Source organism: Solanum tuberosum, unplaced genomic scaffold (genome assembly GCF_000226075.1).
Source record: "Solanum tuberosum cultivar DM 1-3 516 R44 unplaced genomic scaffold, SolTub_3.0 scf00355, whole genome shotgun sequence".
NCBI lineage: Eukaryota > Viridiplantae > Streptophyta > Magnoliopsida > Solanales > Solanaceae > Solanum > Solanum tuberosum.
This window is the reverse complement of record NW_006239277.1, coordinates 163869-181600: the sequence shown is the minus strand read 5'-3', so window position 1 is coordinate 181600 and position 17732 is coordinate 163869. Positions and strand designations below refer to the sequence as shown.

The following is a 17732-nucleotide window of genomic DNA, read 5'->3' as shown; positions in this document are numbered from 1 at the left end:
AGATTAAAGAGAGAGAAAATTACATGTTAAAATATACGGTCATAAATTTATTTTTTTAAAATAATTAAAGGCCCCAATAGTCATTAATAAATAAAAGTTATTTGAATAAGTTAAAATATCCCTTAAAAGGTGTAATAGATAATTACAAATTGATTCTCTCTCATTAATATTATTTATCTCACCTATTGATTATATAAAAGGAACTGCAATCAATATAATTAAATAATTAATAATATAAAAATATAAAAAGATTAATCATTTAATAAAGTAAATTTTAATTAATTTTTAAATAAAGTTAAATTTAATTGATATGTTATAACCCGTAATTAAACTGTTATAAGTAAGAATTTTTTAAAAGTAGGTTTAAAACTCGTAATATTGTCTCTTAAATGTGTATATGGTGTGATTTTTCCTTTTTTTTTACCTAAGGGTAAATAGAGAGGAGGGTGTGGAGAACCCTGTTCTTTCTAATTGAAATTGACACACGTAAGTCCAACACCACAAGTTGGTTATGCACTGGAAAAGCATTTCGCTACCACCTATAGAGGCGTATCTAGAATTTTGAGATAATGGATGCATTATTACAAAAAGTTGATCTAAGATATAAATTTGATCGGTTAAATATTTGGGTTTTTACTAATGAAAACCGTTAAAATTTTAATATTATAAGTCCAATTATATATACCAAAAGTGCTAACAATTACCACTAAGAGAAGTGTTATCTAATTTTAGAAAGAAAAATAAAACAAGATAACTATAAAATTCAAATTTCTAACCTCACGTAGAGAGGTGCACCAAGTATTATCGCTTTATGTAATATTTCGAGTGTGAATTCACACACATCTATATTTCAATATTTTTTTAAAATATAACACTATCATATAGGATCTCAAAATGGAAGTATGGGTTCCCGTGACCCCTTCATACGCCTTTGGCTACATGACACATAGGAAACAAGAAAGTAAATGGGCCAAAAACTATAGCATACAGTGGCGGACCTAGAATTTTGTTCAAGTGGGTTCAAGTTACAAATAATCATGGCAACGATCAATAATAATAATTATCATTTTTTTTTTAATTATATCCTTAACAAGTTATTTTGAGATAATATTCCTAACAAAAAATATACTCTATTAAATTTTTATCTACTTACAAGAAAATTTTCCACATATTTTCAATTTAACAAGCTACTTATTACTCATATATATAAGACTAAAACTATAACAATTTTGAAAACCATAAATAAATAAAAATTAGTAAAATAATAAATAAATAAAAATGCACTATCCTAACTTTCGTGTATACCAAGTAAAAAGGAAAATAAATACATAATTTTGTATACTTCAAAAAATAAAACTAAGTACTACTCATCCGTTTCATAATAATTGTTTATTTTACTAAAATTAGTTGTCCACCTTACTAAATCAAGAAAGCATTAATCAAAATTTTCATATATTATCCTTGTAATTAATTCTTTTTGAAAGTGTTCACATTTATTTGTAAAATTCGCAATAAGTTTTTAAGGGGTGGATTAGTAAAATTATTTTCTTCTTAATGATTTCTTAATATGCATGTAAAAAAGAAAATGATAAAATAATATGGATCGGAGAGAATATTTAAAACTATGAACTTATTGTCTAAATTATTGACAATTTTAAATAATTCTCAAATACAAACATTAAAAAAAAAAAAACTTAACTAATAAATTTAGAATATTACTGTTGTTATTTCACATGACCTAGAAGTCTAGATCTATAATAGTCTACATTTGTTAGTTAATTTTAAAAAGGAAAAGTATCAAGAAAATACAAAAAAGAACAAAAAGTTATGCCTTAACTGAGGTTCGAACTTGGGTTCACGGCACGAAAATGAACCCATTCACCACTGATCCACGCCATTCATTGTGTAAAGAGTGGGTTCATTTTAGTTATATCAACGAACTTACAATTAATTTATATATGTAAAATACAAAAAATTTCGATGAAGTGGGTTCAATTGAACCCACTTGAACCACTGTGGGTCCGCCCCTGATAGCATATATACTCTTATGCCCAAGTAAGATGGTGTAAATAACCCAATTGTTACTGCTAAATAAGTGAAAAGAAAAATACTACTTGTATTTGTTAGTTTCTCTTCATTTACCTTTTCTTGTTATTCTAGTGTTTTGCTTATTTTTGTTTTATAACGCGTTATCAACGTAAGCTTATGTCATTTTGAGCAAATACTTCAAAAGTATCAAAGTCATTTTTTCCGTTTATTTTGTCTAATTATTTTTCATTCACTAATTACTTAAAGGTCAAATATATTCAGTCAAACATCAAAAGATAAATATTAGTAAAATTTATTAATAATCAAGAGACAAAAAAAAAAAGAAGAGGCAAAATACATAAATAGACATTTACGTTTAATCTCAATCAACATTTAAACACTTAAACTTTGAGTATCCACATCTAAACATCTCAACTCGTCTAAATTATATTAGTTGAACGCTTTAACTTACAAAATAATTATTTATACACCTTCAAAATTTATATATCACTTCAGCATAATATCGAATATCTACCGAACACAACATAGATAAATTAAAATGTGTTAGTTAAATTATCAATCAAAATCAAAATCAACATGATGTGTCTAGATGTACACTCTCAAAAATTAAAATACTTACTTACCAAATGAGGTCAAATTTGAATGTTTGTCTATCCCGATTTCAAAACCACAAATGAAATGAGAGGAAAAAATCTTATGTGGTGTAAATGTAATTTACAAAAGTTTGTATTTTCATGGTGGTGGACCATGAATATGTCAACAACGGTGCACTTCGCACGCAATTCTCACACAAAATCTCAACTTTGTTAACAGCACAAACACTTTTGCACATCTCCATGCACGATCTTCCTATCTTTATTATTCACTATAAATAATAATCGCCGAATCAACGCCATTTTTATACCTTCATTTGATTCATCTTCTTCGTCGGTGTTGCGGAAAACCCTAATTTGAAATTGGAGAAATACAAAAATGTCGTGGTTAAGATCAGCTATGAACAAAGCAGTGGAGGTTGGAAATAGCAACCTCACACGCACTGTCAGAAATTACGCCGATTCCGTTGGTCACGCAGTTGCTGAAGGAGCCAAAATTTTACAGGATCGCATTGTAAATCTCCTTACTAATTAATGTTCATTTCAGTTTTTTTTTTCTGATTTTTGAGCTTAAATTTGTGCTAGAGTCAAATTTAGAAAACATACTGCAGTTTCCTTTTTTTTCCTTCCCATATATGGATACGAACTGGTGCTCTGCCGTTTATTGTGGAAAATTTGCTGTATTTTAACAGTTGCCGAGGGCGTCAAAATCTTACGGGATCACATTGCAAATATCCTTACTAATCAATGTTTATTTCATTTGTTTTTCTGCATTTCGACCTAAAATATGTGCTAGAATCAAGTACAAAACATAGTGCAGTTTTCCTTCTTTTTCCTTTAACCGCTTAGACTTGAACTGGTGCTGTGGTTTAAATTGTTGACTCTTAACTACTAGACGATTTCCTTAGGGATGAATAAGGAGTGCATTTAAGTGATATCAGTAATTCATAGTTGTCCAAATGTGAAAGGGGAGAAAATTTGCTGCATTTTTACACAGTGCATTTCAGCATTTGTATAGGAGAATTAGAAGGAGAAGCTGGTGAAGTAGTCTGATGAGAATTGAAACGGTGTGCTGGTTGCAAGTCATTATATTAGGAGTCGAGCAATTAAATTTGAAGGAAATAGATTTTGTAGAAGAATGGATTGGTTTGGAGAAATGATTTGATTATTATTGGGAGGGATTGTAGACGGCTGGGTGGTAAATTCTTCTTATAAAAGAATCAGCTTTATGATAAATTGAATTGCAGAAGAACAAGGAAAAGGAATACACAGTTTGCACGAGCCTTGTCCTCCGCAGAGTTCAGCAATAGCAGACTACAGAAACTAATACTAACTGAATGCAAGTATTAATATCAATCAGAGAAAATAAACAAATGCATCTAAATAATTTGTTTGCTTTGCTGATACATCAATTGTAAAAGAGTTTAAAAAAAAATATTTGGTTGGAAAAAAGTAAGAAATGCTACACGGCTATCACATATAAGCACAAAGCTCAAATAGTGCTCAATTAATAAAATGTTTTGTAAACTGAAGGAACTATCCATTCTATGTCTAGGAACCCTTGTGATTGCACTACATTTCTTTATGTGAAGTAAAGAAATCATTGCTAATTGGTTTGTTTATGACAGGGGAATAGGAACTTCAAAAGCTTTAAACAGACGGTCCAAAGATTGGAAGAAGCTTCTATTTCCTGCAAGGGACCAGAGAGAGTTCAGTTAATGAAAAGGTGGTTAGCTGCACTTAAAGCAATTGATAACATGTCAGAGGTTTCTGTTGAAGATAAAGAGAAGAACAATGAGCAGCAGCATCCTTCCGAGGAACTAAGAAAACAACCACTGGTGAGTAGATTGATCTTGAATGCTGTTGCTTTGTTATCTTTCTCCTATTACCATGAAACAGGATTGAATTTGTTCCTTGTTGACACAATTTCTCTATTTTTGTCTTTTAATTGCACATGAGAGAAAAACGATCTTAGTAAACTAGTTTTTTCTTCCTTTAAGATTACTCTGTCTTATACACCATGCAGTTTGGATGCTTTTTTCACCACTCAGATATTCAGATGAGGTGAAAAGATAAATGTTCTAACAGTTTGTATTCATTGATTTTCTTTGCCGTTGTTTCATCTTATTGAATTGTCTTTTGAATGTTGATCTCAGTGTCTATTGTTCTCATTCATCATGGTTCTTTTGCTGCTTTTTAAATCTTTGCTCTTTCATCCATCTCTATCTGTTATTTTAAAATCAGTAAAGCAGCCTCTGACTTCACTTTGTCCTGTATCCTGCAGTTATGGCTATTATTATCCTATTGAATTAACTTGTGCATAGTATCAGATTAATGCCCCTTGATTATGTACGCATCATGCACCAACTAGATTCACGTACTTAGCTGTTGCCTGTTGCAGCATCAAGACACACTATAAGGAATCGTCCTGTGAGTCATTGGTGAAGCAGTGAATATTTGAGTGTAGCCTCTGCATTATGTGCAAAATTTAATTTTAGAAGAAAATGTGGATCAGGAATCAGATTTTACTTTGAGCTGCTTTTGTCGTGACAAGCTTTATATGAGTTTTGCTGCTTCTAATGTGGGGATTCTTGCTACCTTTTCATGAGCAGTGTATGAAAGATTTTTTTTTTTTGCCTTTTGTTAGCATTATCTACTTGTTGCGAAAACAATCATCTCAAATCATTGCTGATTTTTAGCTTGGACTAGGAAGAGATAGCACAATGATCAATACCCTCCACTTCAAATGATAAGATTGGAGAGTTTGAGCCACTGAGGGAGTAAAAGTAGGAATTGGCCACTGTAGGGTTCTTGGATAGGGGTTCTTCTGCATGGAGTTTACCATATCAGAAAAAAATATTCTGATTATTTAGATTGTTGTCTGCCTCTTATCTTATTTTAGTTACAGTCCATTTCTTTATACTTTTGTTACTTAGACATGGAGCAAACACAATCATGGAATTTTGGTGTTCTTTTGTCTTTTGCATACCTCTTCTTTGCTTGTTGATGCCATTGCCGTTCATCCTTCAAAAATTGCATTCGCAATATTTGGTTTCATGCAGATTGACTTAACCTATATGTATAATGTTATAGGTTCTCTATTACGATTCGGAGATGGGCGGTGAGCCACTGAACTTCCGTGATGTCTTTCTCTATAGTAAAGCTTTGGAGGGCATATTGATATGTATGGTATGCTACGTTTCTTAGTCCCGCTTGCTTTCGGCAAAGAAGTTGCAATTACTTTTGGCTTTTCCTGTAACTATTGTTCCTGTTTCACTTTGGTTCAATTTTGATCTTCATGATTGCTTTAATCTTTTCAAGAAATGTTACAATTATTGTCTCATTTGAGCAAAGACACCTATGGAGTGTTTTATTTATACAATATTTAACAAAAAAATGTTGTATTTGGCTGACTATACCTCTGGAGAAAAGTTGGTGCTTTATGTTTTGTCCGCCAGATTATCAAATATCTTTTGGTCTTGGACATTTCACATGTACTTTGCTTGTCGTGTGGATCTCAAATTGCTTTTCACGTATGTTCACTCTTTTCTGTGATTCAGATTCTTGAAGCGCCAAACGAAGAGGAAATCTCTCTCCTTCTTGAATTATTTGAGTGAGTTCTTTTACTATCATAGTCCATGAGTATATGATTTTCATAGCATGCAATGTGATTTTGATAACATGTAATTAAAGCGTTCTTCCAGTACGTGGTATGTGGGGAGTGGGTACAGTTATTGACTGAAACTTTACTGTGTTTGGTCACATGCAGACTCTGTCTCACTGGGGGAAAAGCGGTTCACAATGCAATAATCAGCAGCATCCAAGATCTGGCAAAAGCTTTCTCAAACTACCAAGACGAAGTATTGGTAAGGGGACAATCTTTCCATCTTTAATAAACATATGCCATAACTGATAAGGTCTTGATTTTGGCGGCTCTCTATTAAATCCATTGACAGGTAAAACGTGAGGAGCTATTGCAGTTTGCAGAAAGTGCCATCACAGGGTTGAAAATTAATGCGGATCTCGGAAGGTATTACTTCTTATAACACCTAAAATTTTGACCTCTTTTTTATGTGAACCCCAGGGTTGGAGCTAATTATTTTGAAGTGGAATTTCCTTCTTGTTTTCAGAGCTTTGGCTGAATGCACTTAGTTTCCTTTTTCTTTAGTCGACGAGTAACTGCATCTTATTATCTTATGATAAGTGCATCTTATTGAGTCGAAAGGCAGGAAAGCTCCTGCTAACTTAATTTATTTAGGATGGAAAAGAAACAACAATACATTTAAGTATGGCGTTTGTCAACCTTTCAAAGAAATGTATTTTTAAACATAAGCTATCTTATTTCCTTTTGATTCCTTCTATGTAAATGAAATGATAGTTGTAGAGCCTTCCAAGAGTGAAAAAAGGGATTCATACTGTATCAAAAGACATTTCCCTTCTGTGTTAAGTTTTGGAGTAACAGGGAATATCAGTTTTTTTTTTTTAATTATGATATGGTAGCCTAGGTATAGCGAAGTAGCCAATCCTTGAAACCTGATCTAGAAATCATTTGAGACTTTGTGATCTTAAATTTGTTTTATGATCTAATTCTATCCTAGACATGCCATTTATGTAAAAGACAGCTCATTTAAAGGACCTTCTTATCAAGCGAAGAATTCATTTTGACCATTTTAAAACAATTATTAATGATGGTAAAATACAGGTCACATGTTTGTTTTTCTGCCATCTTAAATATTCTATTGTTACGTTGTGGGAAGGGAGGAGGAAAGGGGAAGGGGATGCCACTTGTGATGTTCGAACCTTTCACTTACTTTTGAAGTTGAGGGTGCTTGGAAGTGAGCTACCACTCAACCCCTTGATATTGTGCCATCGGTATCTGCTTTCGGCCTAAGGTTTTTGGTTTGGTTGTAATAAATGCTTTCCACCTGCAGAATTGATGCCGAAGTCTCCTCATTGAATAAACAACTTGATGAAATAAAAGCAGTAAAGGACGCAAGTGGGGATCATGAAACAATATCCAAAGAGACTGCGGCTTCAATAGAGGTGAACCAGATTGGTGTTCTGTTTTTTCCTTTTTGTTGCTCCATCTACCCTATTTTATTAAGCACAATCAAACTGGCATGGGACTAAGAAGTTAAATTTGAACACATGTTATATAAGCAGTAGAATGAGAAACTATTTTAGTGGTTAAAGCTGGAGTAATCGATGAATTACCAATCATGATTTAACCTTAAATTGTTAAATGAGTTTCGATAAAGTCTTATAAAATGTTGTTACACAGAAACGCAACCTCCTCCCTAGGAGGTGTGCTTTTTCTCTTGGCTAGCTGCTAGAGGGGTGATTTTGATAGTGGAAAATCTTAGAAATGGAAGGTTGGTGTTATATGTGCAAGGAGGTGGGTGAGGACATGAATCATCTTCTTATACATTGCAATTTTACCATGAGGTTATTGTGGGGGACATGGTTCGGTGGTTTAGGATTTCTCGGGCAATGCCAAAAACTGTGAAAGATTTGATGTCTTGTTGGAGGAGCGGGAGGAGGAGATGTAGGGCATGGAACGTGGTTCCTCTTGCGATGATGTGGGTTGTTTGGAGAGAGAAATAGGAGAGCTTCTGAGTGGATAGAGTCGAGTTTTATTCAGTTGAGGAGTAGTCTCTGGTCACTTATTTTCTTTTGGTGCACCCATAAAGTTCCATGTGGTTGGAGTTTGTAGAGAATCACGTCTTTTTGTAAATCATTTACTTTTTGGTATACCCTTTGTAGACGGACAGATTTTTGGCCATTATGAATGAAATACAGTTACCTGATCAAAATAATAAAATAAAATGTTGCTACTTGGATGAAAAAACCGGAATGGATCTGGGAAAGTGGTGTTTTACATATGTTAGTATTTGGTATACATAATTGGTTCATTTATAAAATGGAAATGTTCTCCATAGACCATAACAGAGGAACACATGGAGTATTCAGGCGATCCTCTCCATTAATATCCATAATCTGATCAGTCGTTCAGAATTTCCAAATGTGGTCTTACCCTGTGTTCTAAGATGGTAGCATATGTTTCACTTCAGAGAAGAAGAATACTTCACTAGACAGGCTTGACGAGTTATTATCTTTCTGTAGGCCTTACCTAGAAGGAGATACTGCATGAGATTCATTTTCCATTGCATCAGCCATCAGGAATGGACTTCTATACTTTTAAAATAATTGATACATAAGTGTGTTAAACTTACCACAAACATATAATTCTCAAAACCTTGTTATTTTATGAATTAGCTTATTGAAGATGGATGTTGCATTAGGGGCTTTCATTAATCTAGCATGATAAGAGACCAAAATGAATGAAATTTTCCTAGCACTGCATATATCAGGCCAACCTACTTGTCTTTTGTAATTAGAAGTTTATGACATAATTGAATAACCATTGCATTTTTCCAATAGGCTCTGAAAGCGGCACTTGCTCATATTCGGGTCTGCTCCAGATTAGAAGGGCTTTTACTGAAGAAAAAATATCTTAAATACGGGGACTCTCCGGAAGTCCATTCTCAAAAGGTATATTATCCCTTTAAGTTTAATCTGATCATGCTTATTTTCTGAAACAAAAGGCCTGATCTCCCTTCTTGGGGTGCATCATGCTTCTTTTCTGTTTCATATGTTGTCCTTCAAAAACTCGATATATCATATATGTGATGAGTATTAGTGTTTGCAAGTCTCTGGAATGTTTTCCCCAAGGTGATATTGTCTGCCTGCATATATTTTTACGCCTTGGGTTGTCTGTCTCGTATGTTTTGAAATATTTCTTCTTAAATTTTCTTTTGAATATTTGATTAGTACTTACATAGTTTTTTTTTTCTAATTTAGTATTCATTGTCTTCAATATTATATGGGCCTAGATATCTTTATGCTCAAACTCATGATCGACTTTTTTGTAAAGCATGCCATTGTTGGCATAGTTTACCATATTTAAATTTTTACTTATGAGTGATTCTGGTTTCATTGGAATCTTTCCTTTTCTTTTCCTTTTGGGGATTAGTGTTCTACACTTTTTTGATGAAGAGCTTAGTGTTCTACTGAGTCTGTGCTACTTCTACAACTACATTTTGTGAAATAGTTGCTTCGCTTCTTCCCTCACTATATGTTGGGATAGAGTATGGTGGATATCAAGACAGCTCTTTTCAGTTGTTAAATCAATCTTTTCACTTTGTTTTATGTGCCAATATACTTGAAAGTATAAGGTCAGCATGTCCTAGTTACTTTAGTTCTCTGAAAGCATCATTCTTTTGATAATTTATCTTTGACTAAATTTTATTAACACAAAGACCAGTGGAATTGATGAGGCTAGCAAATATCCATCCCTCTACACAAATACTACGTGCTTTGCATCTTCCACAAGATTCAAGCAATATTCAACTATTTGCAGGTTGATAAGTTGAAGCTCCTATCCGAATCTCTTGTTAGCTCCACCAACAAAGCTGAAAAGGAGATCTCAGATGACAGGTTAAAACTGCACATTTCAATTTCTGTCTGTGACTTGTTTAAAGTTGACAAAGCTGTAAATTATTTGATTAGTCACTTACAAGGCCAAGACCTTGGCCTCATATAGTTTCTTTTAGAATTTTTCATCTTTTATTTATTTAATTTGTTATGATGGTGGTGTCCTGGCCAGCTTGCGTGTACACTTCCTGTCAGCATAGGTACCAAACAACTCTGTCCACCAAGGCTAAGGCATATGAGAAGAAATCCCCGAGTACTTTTTGCCTCCACTGGGGTTTGAACCTGATACCTCATTGTTCTCTTCCCATTCCATTGATCACTAGGCCACACCCATGGCGCAAACTTTTTTCATCTTTTATTTGTATTGCATTGTGGTGTAATTGCAGGGTAACTCTCCCTCAAGTGCATAGGAGGTGAATGGAAAGTGCTTGATTCTTGAGTACAATTTAGATCCTTTATAACCCTAAAAGGAACCTTTGTATCACCATCTCTGATACATTTATAGATAAAGCGCAATGGCCTCTTTTTTGTGAAATTACTTGGGTTTTCTGCTTGGGGGATTGATATTAAGTTAGCATGGTTCTGTATAAGTTGATTTGATAATTTGGAACGAACACTTTTGGTAAGAATGACTAATAACATCATTTATCCTGGGGAAGTATTTGCATCTTGGTTAAAAACACTTATTTTACTTTTCTGAGGAACTGAATTTAGAGTTTGATTACCCTTCATGTGAGTAGTTCTGTTCTGTATGTGTTCATGATGGAAACTCGCCTTAGAAAGGCTTGAAAGAAGAGTTTTTGCTTTTTTAGAAGTTTTCATCTAATATCTTGCTAGATAATTCTTCTTAAAAAATATCTTACTAGATTACTACGCCTCTTTCCCAAAAAAAACTGTTTGGCTCAGAGAAGCTGGGCCTACCCTTGTTGAGAATAGCATCGAAATTACTGGGCTTGTCATAAACCACAGAAGCTGGACCTACCAGTGTAGCATGAATTTTAAGTGGTTAATAGGACAGCTGGTCTGGCTACTTGTACTTGACCTGATGAATCTAATTTGTTGGTCCTTGTGCAAAGGATGTTGGACAATTGAAACTGCTTCTCTTTAATATAAGTTCTGTTTTCTGTGGCAAATCAAAGTATCTCAATTGAGTTGGTTTTATATAATCATGTATTTATTTGTAGGGATTATCAGCATGAAATATCTGATGATTTCATGTACAGTAATATTGTAACACCTTATTCCTTCTATACAATGATGACTTGTATCAAGTGTTTTATGCACTTCTTATTGGAAAAATTGCTAAATGTCTATCGACATATCTAATCTTTCTATTGCCATTTCTTACTGTGGCAGAATTCAGAAAGAGGAGGCACTAAAATTTCGTGTTGCCAAGACCAGTGAAGTGGGTGAAATAGAAAAGGTAATGCGCGTATAGGAAATTACATTGTTGTTTGAATACTTCATATGTTCCAAATATAGTTACATAAAAGACATGGGTTTTCCATGCATTTGTTGAAATTTCCTGATGTGGCTGCTTTTGATTTGTAGTTATACACTTAATACTTTTAGTTTACAAAAATAAATAAAGAACTTCTAAGAAGAGAATAAGAAGATGAAATACCCTTTTATACTGTGTCTACTTGTGCTTTGTTCCTCTTTAACATTATTTTTTATAATATTTCCTTGTATTTGCCTCATTAACCTTGACAATTTAGTGAAACCAGTTTGATTTTCTGCCTGGACTAAAAATTTTGAGGTTATGGTTCCTTTGCTTGTGTTTTCAGGAATTAGCAGCTGAGATCTCAGCTCTTCAGAAACAAAGGAATGAGATTGAAGCTCAATTGAAGCAGGTAATCAGTTGGTGGAAGTCATCGCCCATACCTTGTTTTCAAGTATTTTAATCATTTACCTATAAAAATAGAACGAAGCCCCTCTTTCATACAGTTTACAACTAAACATACAAGTTGGACGTTTAAGATGTGTTATCGGAACATATGTGCTACCTTTAAAATCTCTTTTTGTCATATGAACTTCAAGTTGTATCTTGAGTTGAAGGTCTATTAGAAACAACCTCTCTACACTCACAAGGTAGGGTAAGACTGCGTACACACCACCCTCCCTAGACCCCACTTGTTGGATTTCATTGGGTATGCTTTTCTTGGCCTTCAAGTTGTATGAAATTTCATGCTTGTATTTTAAAGGAGAATGCTAGACACTATATTTAAGTTAGATTGATGAAGGCCAGAGACAGATCTACAGGTTTAATATGTTAGATGAAGACAAGGTGTTATGATACCTTTGCCTCTCCCTAATTCTGCAATAATTTTTCATGCTATGCCATTGAGCTTATCAAAGAATAAAAATTCATACAAGTATGATTGCATCAATTGCCTTAATGATATGGGGTGGCATGACGGAGATACAAGGTCTCAGCAAGAAAAATTATCATCTAAGGAAAGCTTCTAACCTTTTGGAACTCAGAAAATGTTAACTAAGGTTCCTTCCTTTTTTTTAGCTTTACTATTTTTTATGGTACACCGAGAATCTTCAATGCCAAACTGATTTTGATTCAAACCCCTTCATTTTATTAAGTAATTTTATAATAAGATATTATTTCAGGGTGAAGCATTAACTATGTTTTTATTATAATCTGCTTTATCAATCATTTCTCTCTATCTCTCTTTGGAACAAAGAATAATAGAATATAATGATGACATTTCACATTTCGCTCCTTTCTAAGTGTTTCCAGCATAGTAGGGGATATGTTTTGGTTAGTTTAAGAAGAGTAATATACCTTCCACAAAAACATTTAGGTTTCTTATATAGGCAAACACTTGACTCTGAAAATGGTGGTGGTAAATACTAAATACTCACTGGATGTTGTGTAGGTTCTGGTGGCATAACCTAAATGATAATGTGATAGTAATGTGGATAAGTGAAATACATAGTTTTTGAGGTTAAATTTTAATGATTATTGACTTGCACCACCTGTTTCCGCACAATTTTTCCCATTATCTCTCTGTTATACCTGTCAAATTGAGATAGTAAAGAAGGTATCCATGATAAGTCTTCACTAACTGAAAAGAGTTTGTTTTCAGTTAGTGAAGACTTATCATGGAGACCTATTTAAAAAAAAAACCTGAAAAGAGTTTGAAATAGTTTTAGTTTTTTTCCATTTTAGTTGTGCTAATTTTCCGTGTCACTGTTCTGATTAAACTGGGTTCTTTTAGGTCAATATCTCCTTGGTAGCAGCTAGTGCACGCCTTCATAATGCCCGAGAAGAGAGGGACCAATTCTATGAAGCTAATGATCAGATTGTTGCTCATTTAAAAACTAGAGTATGTCTTTTATTTGCTTTTGACAATCAATTCTTCTTTTGCTTAGCTTCTACCTCCAGTTCCGAAGTTGTATCCGATATGGATCTCTTTTCTTCTCCTTTACATTTGGCCATGATTTCTCTCCATTGTCGTAGGAAGGCGAGCTATCTAAGTCCATTGGCTCATGTAGAGTGGAAGAACATGTTGTTAGTTCATGGATCAAATTTTTGGAGGATGCCTGGGTTCTTCAGTCCTCCTACACAGAGACCAAAGACAAGGAGGCCAAGTATGTTACAGGATTTACCACATGATCATTCTTCCAAATTTCAGAAAAGAACCTTTTACTTCACCTAATATTATAGTTTTTTTAAATGGTAATACTTGGAACTTGGTATTTTTTTCTTTTTGGTAATTGTTGCTGTCTTGTGTTCTTCTAGAGTTGAATTGGAAAGGCATGAGGATTATTTTGTGAACTTGGTCTTGCAACTTCTCTCTGCTTACGAGGTACTTGTTTGAGAAAGTATTTTATGCCGTCCTTTTTTCTGAGAAAATATTTTAAGTAACTCTTAATCTAATGTGTTGCTTGCACAGAAAGAGTTGAGGCCTTCAATTGATCGTATTAGAAAATATGTGGAAAATTTGAAGAGTTTAGGTGAAGGGTAAGGCCTTTCTTTGGATTCACAACACATTTTTCTGCTCACGTTCTTAATTGTTTATTTTGTTTTCACATAGCAGCTCAGCAAAAGAAGCTGGTCCGGCTTCTGGTGAATCAAAAGCATTGAGCCCTAGGAAAAGTCTGGAGTTGGAGTACCTGGACTATGAAGCCAAGGTAAAAATTGACCGCTCAAGACCAATCTGATGAACATCATGAAATTGGTATTCCTTTTGAGTCACAAGCTTTAATGTGCCTCCACTCTCTGTCCAAGACCTAAATTTAGTGGAGGTCTTGCTCCTTAGTTTGTGATTAGTGTTGAATATTATAACAAGTGCCTTAATTGCCTAGTTTCGAGCAGCTAGACTTTATATTCTAATTGACATTTATGTTTGTGGTACCATCCTAATCTCTGAGGCTTGAAGCTGGTGATCTTCACCTTCCCCTCGTTTTATGAGTTGGAAACCTTCTTTATCCTTCCAAATAACACTTACTCCTTGCTGCTTCTATGTTTCGATATCGAACTGTTTAACATTGAAAAGAACCCAGTGCAGAGGTCAGTTGTTTGGTTTGGTCTCCCCTTTTACTTTCTTCCAACTGTCTTGCAATATCAAGTCTGATTCCTAAGGTATATGTCTCATCATGGTAGTGCAGATTATAACCACCTTTAGTGTAGTCGACAACATGATGGAGCAGTTCTATGCTCAACACGGGAAAGTATCCAGGTTTGTTTGATGCTTTTTCTGTTTCCGGTAGCTTTTATTGGATATCAAGCTCCATCTAGTGATACACATGTTCTCTTTTCACTCAGGAAAGATGATCCAAAGATTAAAGAGCTGTTTGAGAACATTGAAAAATTACGAGAAGAATTTGAATCTATTGAGAGACCAGAACTGGAAATGGAGATCCCGGATGTCCCCACCCAAGAGGGAGATGCTTCATCTCATAAAATTCCTGATGAAAATATATCAGATCCTGCAAAGAAGGCAACAGAAGCCCCTGAAACTGGGACGGGGGAGGAAAACAAATCACCTTCTACCAAAGCAGAGAAGGTATCTGACGCTGCATCCAATAAAATGCCAGACAAAAATGTATCAAGTTCTGCGAGGAAGACAACAGAAGCCCCTGCAGCTGGTGCAAAGGAGGAAAAGAAACCAGCATCTACGAGTGCCGAGCAAATGTATGAAGCAGAGTTGGCGAAATTGGAATCTGAGTCTGGAAACATTAACCAGGATTTCTCTGCAGAAGAGATTGGTGGCTGGGAATTTGATGAACTGGAAAATGAGTTAAATTCTGGGACTCGGGCAATCCCCGAAAAAGATTGAAATACCTAATGACAAAACTTGGAAATCTTCTATCCATGTCTAATAATGTCTGGATGTAGTTTCATGTATTTATTCTGTGTAAATTCGCGAACTTGCGGAACTGCATTTCATTTCAGAATCATGTAGAAACTTTGCTAGGATGATAATATTCAAATGTAGTCGACTAGACCGGGGAAGCCTGAGAATATTTACTCACAGGTTCAGATTTTATTTGCGTAATTCTTAGATTTTACGTTATCAGTCTCCTATTTGATGACTTTATCTAAAAATTATTAGCTTGTCTGTGCATTTTTCCTTCTTTCTTTTTTCTTTTAATCTGGTGTGATATGTTATACCATTTAGTAAGCATGCATATTTTGCTGCATCATATATACAGAAAATGTTGAGTAAGGGTCAGTGTCGAGGGTCAATTGGAAACAACCTCTCTACACCACAAAGGTAGGGTAAGGTCTGTGTACACTTCATCCTCTTCAAACCCCACTTGTGACACTATTTTGGATATGTTGTTGAGTAGGGATGAGTCATTTGGTGAGGAGACAATGCACCTTGTTGAAGTGGTAACCAGGAGTTTTCACCACGGAAGGATATGGTGTAGTAGATCATGGGGCTCCTCGTCTCTTAACTAGAGATCTCGATTTCAAGTCTTGGATAAGAAAAAATTCTTGGTAAAATGATTATATTCGATATCCACATTGAAGTTTGATTATATTTGGATTATGCGTTGTAGGCCCTTTCTAAGGGTATCGTTCCTAACATGATTTTTTCATATGCAGGGTTCAAACTCGAAAGTTCTGATTAAAACCACCCCACCGCAACCATGTTTATAACCAAGTAGTTAAGGTAAGTAGTCTTGAACTTTCAACCATTATTATATGTAACCTATTAATGGGACCTTTCTTTAAAGTTGTTTAATTATGTTAGTTGTGCTACAATCGGATAGCACATCCAAAAATAAAATAAAATAGCACATCCAAATTATTGAAGTCAAAGTTTCACTTTAATACTCAGATATTATTTACTAATAAAAAGTATATTCTTAACTTCCTAAAAAAATAATTATATTTAATCAATTATGACGAGTGATACTAATAATCTAGTAAATAAGGTAGATAACCGTTATAATAGGTTAAAGTACATATTGTTGTACTCTTGTAAGTCATACTTAACCTTACTATGTAAACAAATCTATACAATGCGCAATATACTTATCAGGAATTGGGATATGATTTGGAAAAAAGTAATCTTTTAAGTTAAAAAATTGTCCGAATAAGTCGAGGGTTACCATCTACCCATATAAGAAAATCGAACATACTTTCCAACTAATTGATCCTCTATTTCTTTTCTTTAAAATAGATTTTTAGAAAGAAATAGGGCCCCACAATTCTTAAAATCTGTTTTTCAAATTCTAAATTCTATATTTCAAATTTGAAGTTAAAATAATGGACCAATTTTGTATACACATAATTATTTGAAATAATATGTATTTGAGGATTAAATCGTTTGTGATATGTTAGTAAAAGTTGTTTGCAGAACTATCATCAATATATCATTAATGAGTTGGTTAAATTTCAACTTTAAAATTAAGTGTATAGAGATGAGTTAGTTATTTCATTGTCTCAGACATATAGGGTATACTTTTAACTCTTGTATAGGAAAAAACGACAGCATTAGGTGGGGGTCTGGAAATTATAAATTAAGATATTAATACCATCAACAATTTTAAGTTAGTAATAAATTTTTGCCATATAGTCTAGACTTGTCCCCTTATTTTCTTATTTTAAAATTTTCAAAAAAGGTGGGTGGGGGTGGGGGAATAATGGAGGGATTACTTTTTGAATAGTCGCTAATTGTTGCACCGAGTTTGCATACATTGTACTTATGGATCTTATTCTTTTTTGTTTCACTTGGCTTGGTTAATGTTCCTTTGAAATCAAAGAATAGTGAAATAACTTATTATAACATGAATTTTCCCCAACATAATAATCCTGAGCTAAATCTTATATACTTTACGCCTTAACAAATTTATTAAATATTTAATTTCAAATTCAGTTATTAACTTGAGTAAATCTATCTCTGACTATAATTACTTTATAAATTATCTAATTATATAAATAGGTGTTATACTGTTAAGATATACAACTTAAATTCTCTCAAAATCAAAAAAGATTTTTGACAACTAGAATTGAATGAGGGAAGAGGAAATATATGTATATAATTCTATTCTCTGACCTCCAATTGTGTTGATAAAGATATATGAGACATCCAATTTGCACTTAGGTCCGCCAAGTAAACAATTACT

At 33.8% G+C, this 17732-nt stretch overlaps 1 protein-coding gene across 2 annotated transcripts; it reads left to right on the top strand.

The window, feature by feature from the left end:
- Positions 1–2784: 2784 nt before the first annotated feature.
- On the top strand, positions 2785–15643 carry LOC102579701 (sporulation-specific protein 15-like). Of its 2 annotated transcripts, none has more exons than XM_006361331.2 (18): positions 2785–3156; positions 4271–4480; positions 5736–5831; positions 6203–6255; positions 6412–6508; positions 6599–6672; positions 7574–7685; positions 9084–9194; positions 10063–10139; positions 11493–11559; positions 11924–11989; positions 13370–13477; positions 13612–13742; positions 13894–13960; positions 14048–14115; positions 14192–14285; positions 14763–14833; positions 14920–15643. In XM_006361331.2, the coding sequence occupies exons 1-18, from the start codon at positions 3022–3024 to the stop codon at positions 15431–15433; spliced, it is 2151 nt and encodes a 716-aa protein (XP_006361393.1). In that variant the 5' UTR covers positions 2785–3021; the 3' UTR covers positions 15434–15643. The 2 variants fall into 2 exon arrangements, with proteins under 2 accessions (XP_006361393.1, XP_006361392.1); XM_006361330.2 differs by having other exon boundaries at positions 14189–14285.
- The last annotated feature ends 2089 nt before the right edge of the window (positions 15644–17732 follow it).